Source organism: Lycorma delicatula, chromosome 3, assembly GCF_047948215.1.
Source record: "Lycorma delicatula isolate Av1 chromosome 3, ASM4794821v1, whole genome shotgun sequence".
Lineage (NCBI taxonomy): Eukaryota > Metazoa > Arthropoda > Insecta > Hemiptera > Fulgoridae > Lycorma > Lycorma delicatula.
This window is the reverse complement of record NC_134457.1, coordinates 45,829,550-45,842,462: the sequence shown is the minus strand read 5'-3', so window position 1 is coordinate 45,842,462 and position 12,913 is coordinate 45,829,550. Positions and strand designations below refer to the sequence as shown.

The window sequence follows — 12,913 nt, the reverse complement described above, 5'->3', positions numbered from 1 at the left end:
TAATCTAAAATAATCATGTTACCATTGTTTTGTGTAATTATGTGACCATTATTTGTGATTTCTAAATTGTTTAGATCTTTAGTTTTAATAATGAAGATCTGTTTGGATAGTTGTTCTTGAAGAATATAGTGTTTGATGATGCAAGAAATTGACTGAAGATGTCGCAAAAGTATGGTGGAAGGCATTAAATGAAGACAGTAGGGAGAATAACAATTTTCCATCTTTTATTCCAACAAAATTGAAGTGGAGGACAAGGATGTGTTAAAAGAAGTGAATATTTGATGACTGCCAGTTGTTATTACATTGTGATTTATTTTCTGAAGTTATAACAGAATTGTGTTTCATTTTCTTTGAATTGATAACATTGTTACTGCATTTTTTAAAGCTTTTGTCTAATTACAGTGATTAATTTTCTTTTTCACAGAAAATTCTCTGTGATGCGTACAACTATGCATTTACGAGTACCTTATTATGTTAAAGAAAATTTTCATTTAGAATATCAGGGTAGTATGCGGCGTTTAGAAGCATCTGTCGAAGAGGAATATATGAACAACTTACGTCACTCTTGTTACCGGGAGAAAAATTACAGTAAGTTTTTTGAGTATTTGTGCTTAATTTAGCTGCAGTTTGTGATTTGTTTTGTCTGTATTCTGGCGATATAATTTTATTCTTAAAAATCTGAAAGTGAGTGTATGATTTTAATGAGATCAGCAGAATTATATGGTAATGGATAAAAAATCACACATTTATTGGGATTCAAAGACAGGATCTGTGTTTTATCACCCTTTGAAATGTTTCATGGAATACCTAACTAAATTATCCTAATATTTGATTTATAATTAATATAAGTTCAAGTTTCTTAATAATTAAACACTGCTCACTCTAATGGTGTTCGGCTGTTGGAATTTGTGATAATTAGTTAAAATTCATTTGTTGGAGCAATTATTTCTGTTATATATCCTCACTTTGTTCTTACTTGCATGGATCTTTGCTGCTTTCCTTTTCAAAAGATTAATTTATCATTTTAACCTTCATTATATTGTTTATAAAACTCCCAAGCTTTTTTCATGTGCATTTAATGAGCAATTATGTTAATATAGCTTATTGCTTTGTGTTATTTTATTTAAATTATTTTAAAGTGTGTTAAGTTTATACTTATTAACTTGTGTTTATTGTGCGGCTTGCTAATTTCTTTATTTTATGTGAATCTATAACAGTTTTTTTTAGTGATTATTTCTTTATAACTTCATGCTGTAGTTTCATCTTAAATTTCATTATTTGTGGATTATTATTTTAGTCTAACAACTTTCTTCATGGAAGAAACGTGAATAAAAAAAATTAGTATAAATTTTTATTTCAAGGATCCAGAAGACATAAATTTCATCATCTGGGTTTTTATTTATATTTATGCTTTTTGTTAGATTAATTTTTTAACTTAATTTAAAAAAAAAACACTTAGTCATCTCCATTCATACAAAATTCATGTAAAGAATGTTATTATAATTAATATTTTTGTACTTCTTACTATAATTAAAATTGTATAGTTAACAAAAATTTTATATTAAATTTTAGGAATAACAAAACTATATAATAAAAAAATGCAGCTGAACTAGTAACTTGAAGTAAACGAAGCAAATCTGATTGCAATATTTTGATCTTTTTTGTAAAATATTTTTCATCTGTACTTATTAATTACATTTTTTTACTACATGGTGAGGGGGGGGGGGTTGTGATTAAATTATTAAGAAGCATTGCTTATTTACACATCTTTAGACCTTGTGGCATTAGTAAAAAAAAAACTCATAGAAATCACTGATTGTTTTAGAGAGTCTGCTTGAAGTATTGGATTGTGCTCTGACTTGGTAATGTAGATGCTTAGTAATTATATAAAATTGTAGTTTTTATAAATTATATGTAGAATGTAATGACTGGTTTTTCTTATCTATATATAAAGCCAAAAGTATTTGTGTATTGGAATCTGTACTTGTATGATTACTGAAATTTAAGCAGTTCATCTACACTGCATCTATGTCATGTTTGATCATGTTGTTACTGAAAGTACAAAAAACATTTCTGATGTCATATCAGACATCTTAAATATTGACCAATTCTATTTTCTGTCAAAATATTTGCTTTTTTGATAAATACATGCAGTCAGTTTACTAGTCATCGATTCATATTGTTAATAAATAAGGCTGCAGTTACTTATGACAGCAGCTGACAACATTATAGAAGTATTGTTTTCTAACTACCAGCATGAAATTTTATATTTCTAGTTGTATTCAATATCAAAGAAAAAACTATTGAGAGAGAAGCTAGATATACAGTATTTCTACCACTATACAGTATTTCTCTGTATTAAATTGAAAACAGTGAAAAATTAAGCAAACGATTTTAATAAAAAGAAGTATTTAAAATATATAGGGCAGCATTGATTTCATTCCTTAAGTTGTAGTTGAAAAACAGTTGTGTTATTAAAAATAGAATAATTGTATGCTATTTCTTAAATCTCTACACAATGACCTTAATTTTTAAAATGGAGAAAATTCTATTGTCATATTTTAAAATCAGTGCTGATGATGTCAATAAAAAAATTACTAATTTACTAAACATTTTTCACTGAAGCTGTGTAAATAAATAAAATTAAATCTACATTTTTAAAGCTGATTGGACATTATCGTTGAGGGTAGAAGATGACCCTCATACAGGAAGATAGACCTTATACAGGTTACTTGCTAAAATTTGAAATTCATAATCTTGAAATATTTGTTTCAAATTTTGTGAGCACTTTTGTAAAACTTTATAATTTCACAAACTAAATTTTGTTGATATTGTTTTTTTAATGTTTTCAGTATAATATTATCCAGCTAGAATGTATTTTTAATATTTTAAGTAAATCTTCTTTATTTAAGATGATTTTAACAACTTAAAAAATTTATTTTTTTATATTTTAACATTTGATTTCTTTGAAAAAGTTATAATTTTTTTTTAAGCAAATCTATACTTTTATTTTAAGAAAATATTTCCTTAGAAAATTGGTTGGAAGCCATCTTAAAAACCTGTAGTTTTAGCATGAAAAATAATTTAAAGACCTGAAATTTCAGTTATGCAAGATTAATTTGTTTCAAAGTGACTAAAATACATACAACATTAGACAGCAGGAACATAATTTTTAAAAAGAGATCAAATTATAATTAAAATATTTACTTTTTGTTGTATCACATAAGGAAATATTGAGTACTTAACATCATTCAGCTCAATTATATTTTTAATTGTTCATCTGTCAAATAATTTACCCTAATCAAAACCATTTACTCTAGATTGATCGAGCAAATCATTTGTTTTCATTATATATTATTTAAATTTTATTAAATTATTATCTAAAGAAGTGATCTTTAATTAATCTCTCTCCCTCTATTTACTATTGTTCACTTTTGTCCTAACATTTAGATGTAAAGAAATTTGTCATACAGGTCCTATGACATTTGTCATCCTCTAGACCTATGACAGGTCTAGAGGATGTGCTGACCATGGAATATATTCACCCTCATCTACAAACCTTATGGCCTGGAAATGTTTGTTGAACACTTACAACAGCTGCCTTGGCAAAATGAGCTATTGTTAATCTCTCAGAAACTATACGTTTTTAAGATCAGTTCCATAATCATACAGTTTTAGATGAAAGAAAGTTGTTAACTCTGTGCAACAAACAAAATATGGTTTGAGTTTTGCCATTTTCCCATCAAAGAAGTAAAGGTCTGTGATTCCAAAACTTGCTAGAAGAATCTAAACAGTTACATATGAACTGTGAAGAGAGTGCATTTTGGCAGTTTTGTTTGTTTACTGTGCCTTCATCAAAATGGTGGTGTCATTAAAGGTCAGAAAGTTCTAATGGATGTTACACAAATTGTTACATCAGTTATAATAATTTAGCTCTTACACCGCTCACACTTTGTATTTATGAAAAGTTCAAATTCTTATGTAAAATTCTTCTTTCCTACAAGAGTAGTGGTTCTCAAACTGTGGTACGTGTACCACTGGTGGTATGCAGAGCTTCTCAAGGTCGTAAGCAGACACAACAATACAAAAAAAAATAATATAAAAAGCGCAAAAATTTTCTATTATATTTATTATAATACAAAATTATTAATCCAATAAATATTTATAATTAGTGTTTATTTATTATATGCACTAGTGGTTTTTAAACTTTTTTTTGGTATAAACAAATGTATTTCATCATGCATTTCCTTTTCCCTTAATGTGAGGAAATTATTTATGTATAACAACGAAAATAATATCAGTAATTTGGCTAGGAATAATTAACGTGCAACACAGGATTTTTATGTACCACAGCACACATGTAGCAACTTGTCTGCCCCATGCATGCACCGCATTGCACACATACGAACCACATGTAATGGCCATTATAAAAGGATTGCAATATTTTCCTCCAGCAATTAAGCGAGTTGGTCATGGTTATCCTACAAACCGATGGATACAGTTACTTCCAATGTTTTCATACTTTGTAATAATCTAATTTGAATATGTTGCTATTGTGTTACTTTTCATTTGATAGAATTGAAGTGCTAGTGTTGGCATATGTATCTCAAAAGAAATTTTTTTTCTAATATGCATGCTTATTTACATACTTTGCTTGATTTAGTTTGGTTTAGTTTAGTTGTTATAAAATAAAAATCAATATGGATGTTGATTTAGCTTAATAAAGCAAAGACAGTTAAAACTTTATCAGTTAAAATCTGCATCATCAAGCTCTACTTCAGAATTTGCTATGAATCAAGATCTTTTTCCTAATAAAACACGGAAAGTTATAAGAGAATATGATACTAAATACATTTGGATTAACTGTTAGCTGTAAACAATGAGCTATGACTTCAATGCGGAATTTGTTTTGAAATTCTTTCAAACAAAACCATGAAACTCTCTTTGTTAATACACCACCTTAGTTTTAAACATTTGAATTACGAAAATTGTTTAGTTTGTTAACAATTTATCAGAGACAAAATGCACTAAGAAAAATTGCCATCGTTTATAGGCAGTACTCAAAAAGCAGTTATGGCATTTTTCTTAGTGAGCTTAAGAATAGCAAAATGTAGAAAATATATAATCTATGAATTAACTGTTGCAAAAGATATGGTGACATATATTGGGCGAGTTGTCAGCTAACAGCTAGATATGATACCATGCACTGCAGAATTGAAAGCATGCCATTAAACATTAAAGAGAACTTAATAATATCTTATGTCAAAAATAGTGATTCATACAACTTGATGAGAGCGCAGTAATAAGAAAGTTTGCTCAACTAATGGTTTATGTGTGCTATGTATTATTTCAAAGTACAATTAAAAAATAATTTTAATTTTTTTATGAACTATCAACAAAACTACTGCCGATGAAATATTCAAAAAGCTGGATGACTACAGAAAGTGGACTAGACTGGAAGCACTGCATTGGCTTGTTTTCTGTTGGTGCTCAAGCTTATACAGAAAAATATGTTTCCATTTTGGTGGAAACACATTTAAAATTGGTTACAGAAAACTGTACCTTCACTAATTGCAACATCCATAGAGAAGCTTTATCAGTTAAATGAGTACCAGAACAATTTAAACATGTTCTCCAGGAGGCTGTCATGGTGATCAATTTTATTAAATCTCTGGCTTTAAACTAGAGCCGTTTTTTTAAGAAAAAATTCTAAGCAGGTATTTGAGCTAAAATTAGAGATGCAGGTGTTCCTAATGGATACCAATTTTGAACTGTATGATCAATTAACAGATTAGCTGTATATCATAACACTAACCTCTCAGATATCCTTATGACAAAGGCATTTATCAAAAAATATCAAACTATCAATTCTAGTGTTTTGAATAAAAACCTGCAATATTTTCCAAATTTGGAAACTTTTGTGACAGTACAAAAAATTGAAATAAAAGATAATCTCATCAGTAATATAAAATCCCATTGCTTAATCCTTGCTGAAATTTTTGTTATTTTAAAGAAAAACACAGGTTTTTGAATTCCTATGAAAACAAAACCTTTTCTTACTGGATGTCATTCCTGGAACCCTAATCAACACAGAATCTTTGCTACGGAGGTTTGAAAATGGAATTTACCAAATTAGAGTTATGTGAATTTTGGGTAATGGTTAAAAATAAATATCCATCGCTGTTCGCAATAGCACTGTTATTTTTAATTCCATTTTCTACCACATATCTTTGTGAAACAGGATTTTCTGCAATGGTAACAGAAAAAAAATAAATTTCATAGTAAACTAGATCTTGACTCTTAAAAATTTGGTCTTAAAGTTAAGTTCCAACTGAACCAGACATGTTTTCATTTGTTTCAAGCATGCAGCATCATCCTTTTCACAGAATTTTTAGTCTTTAAGAATATTGTAATTAGTAATTTAAGTAAATGCATAATGTAACATTTGTTTTTAAAGTAAATAAATTCTTTTGTAAAATATGATTAAAAAAAATCTAATACGTGATTTCTTTTTTATAAAGATAAATTCAAAAAAATATTGTAATTTTTTATTCCTTTACCACTTTGAGATATAACTCTTAGTTATAATGACATATTATATATTTATAAGTTTAGTGGTATGCTACTGATCTGTAATTCACATGATAGTTACCTAAAAAAAGTTTGAGAACCACTATACCCAAGGATGATCTAAGGTAGCATACTTTTTGGTTGAACTCTTGAGTATATAAGAACTGTTTGTTTCTTCTTGCTGCAGAAGTATCTTGATTGATACTTATTTACCAACAGATTTGTCATACTTAGTTCAGAACAGCAGTATGATATATATGTAGTGTTTAAATGCCATGATAAATGATGCATAATTTTCGCTTAGTCATCAATTCTAAATAAATTTTTCTCCACAAATCTACAATATTCAGTCATTCACTGCTTAATTCTTTTATAAAATAATATCTATTTTAAAGAAATGCTAAGAATCTGCTTGGCTGCTTGCCAAGCAGATTCTTAGCTTAAAAATCATCAAATTCTTCTGACATAAAATATTACTGAAGTATCATAAATTTGCTTGTAGTATGATGAATTATTATGGTTTAATAATTCTCAATTGGAGATCTGGTTAAACAGTTTGGTGCTTCTTCACACATGACATTTTTGGAGATTGGTTAATGACAAAATCTTTTGAATTGGACATTCTGTAGCAACAAAGATTTATTATTAACTAGTTTCAGAAGCCTGACCCTGTTCTGTTCTTAGGTACCTCTTTAGTATTCGAATGAAAAGTAATTTGTTGCAGGAGCCAGTTAACAAAAACTAAACCGTCTGGAGAAACCCTTGAAGGGCAATTTTAGGTAGAGTTGTTCATCTTATTTCATGAACCCTGCGAGTAGATCTTCCTTTTCTCGTAATCCATTTTCCCCCTTATTCTTTATTTTACCTTTCTGTTAGTTTTGGCAAAATGTTGTCTGGATCCTTAGTCAGGTCATTAGGACCTGTTTAAGTTACTGACTTATTGTAAGATAATAATTTATAATCATACCAGAGACAAAATGTGTCATTAGAGTAAAAGCATCAACTATAAATATAGTAATCATTTATCGTAATCAGTTTTTACTATTTAACTAGCATTTTAATTCTGACCCAAGCATAGCATACTAAAATAGCTGATTTCCTTTATGTACAACAAAAATAAATATCTTCCTTTATTAGTTCTGGCAGCCTCCTAGTCACTTAAGGTATAAGGTTTATTGTTCATTTCCAAAAAACGCAGCTAAGCCTGTTATTCTTTATATCTAGTGAGTCTGACCTCAAATTCAAAAATGATGGAATCTGTAATTTCTTAATACTAATACTAATTCTCCATAAGATATCACCACAGAGTAAAAATCCACTATATAGTTACATCTGAAGTAATTAATAACTAGTAATGAAAAATGACCATCCTTAATGAAGAATCTAACCTGGCTGAGCATCCCTTGGCAGAACAGATCACTGTGTCTGAGAGTGACTAATAGGTCTGTATATTGGCATGTTCTCCCTAACTTTCTCCATGCTTTGGCCACTTATTACTCTGCTTATTTCAGGTCCTTAAAAATGTTAATTCTGACTGCAGTTGTGTCTGCAAGATAACTGGTTCCTAACCTGTAGCTGCAAAAGTATATCATGTAGCAAGTATATCGATCTCATCACTTAAACTTGTGTCCAGATACGTGATTAAGCTTTCTTCATTACAATAAAGGAAAGTTATATTGTATGAAGGGGATAAGAAGAATTTGCAAAGCTTTCCCCTTCTAGCTCAGAATTAGATCAATAAGAGATTAGTACTTTTAAGGCTGGCTGGCTGTCTATAAGTTTAGATAAGTGAAATGTTTGGTTCTGCCATACTTCTCATCATGCCACTTTACATATTAAAATGGCATAGATTTCACTCTAGAAAAGTTTTGTGTGCATACCAAATTTTAACCACTATAAGCTCATCTGATAAATCCTCAAATACCCCAACCTGCTGATGATCGTTAATCTTATAATTTGTAAATAGTATATGACTTTCTATTCTGTTCTGCCATCAGTTGTACCATGAATGGATGAAAACATGTACAGAAAAAAAAAATCATAGGCTACAACAAATTTTATGATAATTTGAAGAAAGTTGCAGAGATCAATAGATATGATTGTATTCGGTAGATGTGTAATGTCTGTCTGATTTCATGTCAAGGTAATAAGAGTGATTAAATATATCAGTTGTTGATATTGAAGTGTCCTTCATTGGCCCTCTTTTATCCTGTACTAATTACCTGATATATTGCATATCTGGTGGTTCAGCGACTATGTCTGAGTTGAGTAATGCCAATCCTAGTAGGTATGTAGCATGTCAGGTAAAAGTTGCACAGCTACTCAGTGTAGTATAATCATATATTTTCTTTTTAAACAATTTATTTCTTGTTTGTTCATTTTTTTTTTTTAGAAGAAACAATGCTATGGAAAGCAAGAAATTTCGGTGACAGAGAATTATTTATGAAAGCACAAGCTATGAGGACACCTTCATGTGATGCACTACAGGAGCTAAGTTCACGGTCACATTAATGTTTTATGCTTGTTTAATTATTATTAAATTGAATATTTTTCACCAAAAAACTTATCATTATTTTGTTATGTCAATAAAATTGTGAAAATAATGAGAGAAAGAACACTGGATATTTTATGTTGCTATAAAACAATTATTTGTTGTTTAATATGTGGTGGTTAAAACATGTTTTTTCTAAGATTACATTTGCATACAGTTAGCGAGTTAATTTTCAATAAAAAGTAATGGAGTAGATTAGATATAACTGACCAATGTTTTATTACATGTGTGATTAAGAAATATTCCTTCAGTATTGTTTTTCGAAGTGTTTTAGTATTTAGGAATCGGTTTATATGACTGCACTTAAAATTTGAATTTTTTATGTGAGTTTAAAAAAATTTGATTTATTTATTTACTTTTATTTAAGTCTGAAAGATCAAAGTGTTGTTTAAGTTTTCTCTCTTAAGTTTATGGGACATTTTTTTAAATAATGAAAATTTGTAACAGTTTTGATAAATTAACTTATTGGTTTTCGTATAAATGATTAAAAACTTTTTTATCCTTTTGTTTTAATAATTCTTTAAAAAAATATTTTTTTATGTAAAATAATAGTTTTAAAATTAGAAGATTTAAAAAAAATAGGCATCCTGTTTATGTATATATGTATGCGCATATGCATTTATGCAAATGTGTATACATGTGCTCATGCGGATGAGTAATTTGCGTATAGAATTTTAAATTTTCTCTAGTTAAATATTACAAGACAATTCAGTTTTTTTTTAATACTGTAGTACAAATATATTAATTTTTTTCTTTTTCTTTTTACTATTTCATATTAATATGAGGTTATGTTGTGATTTTTTATTAAATCTGTTTATAGTATTGTCAAAGAGTATTTTCATTATAAGAATGTTTCTTATAAGGTAGCTATTAGTACTTGCTTCAGAGAAATAATATTGTTAAATTTGCCAAGATTACTGTATAAGTACTCGTATAAATGGATTGTTATGGCTGAATGAATTTAATCTCTTACGCTTAAATCGCATCACTTTTCCAGTAATTTGTTTTAGTGTAATTTTGTAATTGGTTCCTTTATTTTATTTACTTATTTTTTTAGTCTTTCTTTAGTTTTTAAAAGAAAATTACTTGTTGATTTTTGGTACCCTGGGATGGTTTTTTTTTTTATTAAATCGTTATTTAGTATACCTGGGGCATTATTTGCTTGAAACTCATTAGAATTATTACATCTTTGTAATAATTTTATAATAAAGATTATATGCTCTGTAAAACTTTATTTTGATAAAATCTGCTTTTTACATTTACAAAACCTTTTTGATTCCAAACAGCATAACATAGAAACATTTGATAAACACCAGAAAAGTTGATGTCATGATTGTATTTAATGGTTTTGGTCACATTTTAAAAACTCCACCCAATTTTATATAAAATTTATAAGCTATCATGTAGAAACATAAAAATAAATGCCAAAACTCTAGTCATGATATCCAAAGCATTCTTAATTCAATAATAGGAAAAAAATTAAATCCAGTTTAATTCTCTGTAATACCAGTAAATTTGATATCTTCCACATATCTCTTCCTTCAAAATGATCAGTTCATACAGTCTTCAGAATTTTGATAGACCTAAATGGACAGTAAAACACCAGTAATAATATTTAATAATAATTGCCATAAAACTGATAAAATTTTGATAATCTCAGTGGCAATAAAAAGTGTAATGCAAGAACAATTTTTAAAATTTGTATTGCTAATAAGAGTTGTTCAATTTTGAAATTGATGCAATAATTTTTATAAATTGGAAATTTATTAATTTTTAAAGAAGTGTTAAAGATAGTTTAATTCTTTGCCCCATCTTGAAAGGTTTCTCGTTGATGGCTAATAGTTTTTCATTAAAGATAATTGAAAAACTATATTTAATTTTTTCTTAGCAATTTTTTTTTTAAAATAGATAAGTACTTTAAAATATCTGCCAATTCTCTTTTCATTAATATTGCATAACAGGCTGCGAAAATTTTTACTAAATGGCTTTTAAAAGAATATGAAAACTATGACTGTTATTTCTAGGTTTTTATCTCTTAAGGATTTGAAAAAGCAAGTTTTAGTCAGAGGTATACTGTAATCATTCTGTTGTTATTTTTCCAACAGTGATCGGTTTTTGAGAAAGCAGTGCATTTATACCTGCATTAATTAATTATTGATTTAACATCCGTTTTGGCTGCATTTTTTTTAAATTATACAATCCTTGAAAACAGGAATGCTAACTTTTAAACAACCTATTGATTATTTATTTTTCTTTTGTTCCTCTCAGAAATATGTTGGAATTTTCTTTTACCACGTTAAAAGTAGGTTTACGTTTCTCTGCTTGATAAAAAATCCTTTTCAATATTTAAGTCCTAAATTTTAATCTATCTTGTATACCATTTTTTTTAATATTATGCAAAAAAAAAAACATTTCTTTTCATTATCCTTGAATCAGTTCTGTTAGAACAATATAATTACAACTTTTAATGGTCTTTTGTCTTTGTAATCTCAGTGGTTTTTGGTTAATTTATTTTTCTTTTGTTATTTATGAAGGTTAATAATTTTTACAAAATTACTAATTTCCTTTTATTCTTATAGATATTATAAACTTTATTTGTATTGAATATAATACACTACATGAATTTGATTTTTAATTGTTTTTATATTTCTAGTTTGATACCTCAGATTCTCAAGGCAGTGATCACAAAATATGTGTTCTTTTAAAGGATATTTTATAATTCTAAAATGTTCAGCTTTATGGCAGTCGGTAATCAGTTGTTAGAGTATTATAGTTAGTGCGCCCTTCATTTGAACAATATTTTTTTCAAAAATAGAATCTTTTTGTGGATAAATAGAAAAATACTTAGGACTTTTTTTTGTAGAATTTACTGTTTTATGATGGATTTTATCAACAGTAGACCATGTATGCCTTTAAATTGGCTCTGAATTTAACAAATCACCATTGACACACTTTGTTATACTTAAAATAAAAAAAGACTTGCCTCTTAATTTCAATAAAACTAAAATTAACGTAAAGTTCTTTATAAAAAAATTATACATTTAAAAATTACTAGAAGAAAATATCAATTACGTGACTATGTGAAAGTTGCTATTAAAATAATTTAGAAAAAATTAGTTCTGTTTTATGAACTGCAAATTTTGATAACTAGCAGAAAATAACCATTAACAATAAGATGTTTGCCAGTGATCGATCGTGTATTAAATATTCTGTGATTATTTTACATTTTTTCCCTTTCAATACTTGATGTTATGGAAGTAGTATTGTATTGTACAAAATAATTCCATGATATCTTGGAACAAATTTTGTCCAAGTCTGTGTTAGTAATTTCTGATAAAACACAGGTCAAATATTTGGTATGATATGGTTTTTATTATGAGTTTTTGTCATTTAAAAAATTCATAAATTCAGTTTGGATATTTATAACAAAAAAAAATTTATTCAAATTATTACCGTACATGATTTAAAAAATTGTAAAACTTGTAATTTAACAGTAATATCTGACAGTTTTAGGTAATACATTACAGTTTCAGGTATTTTATAGTTGGTTAGTAACTGTTTCAAAATGATGAATGATGGCATATGTTTAAAACTTCAGCCTGTTTTGATATCCAATATTATATTGAGATAAAACTTCTGAAATAATGTAATCAATTTTATATTGAGCATTAAAATCAGTTAACATTGTAATAAAAAGAAAATATTTTTTTCTTAAATGTTACAAAGTTGATTAATTATTGTTAGTTATATATATTAAATATAGTTTTTAATAATAAAAATTATTAAAAATTT

The 12,913-nt window shown here is 27.4% G+C and overlaps 1 protein-coding gene across 1 annotated transcript in view; it reads left to right on the top strand.

Moving 5' to 3' along the window:
* LOC142321556 (dnaJ homolog subfamily B member 12) overlaps positions 1-10,081 on the top strand; it is a 65,362-nt gene extending 55,281 nt beyond the window's left edge. Inside the window, exons 8-9 of the mRNA XM_075359727.1 lie at positions 425-588; positions 8,963-10,081. Coding sequence (XP_075215842.1) covers positions 425-588; positions 8,963-9,081 — 283 coding nt within the window. The 3' untranslated portion in view covers positions 9,082-10,081. The remainder of the gene's footprint in view (positions 1-424; positions 589-8,962) is intronic.
* Positions 10,082-12,913: the final 2,832 nt, after the last annotated feature.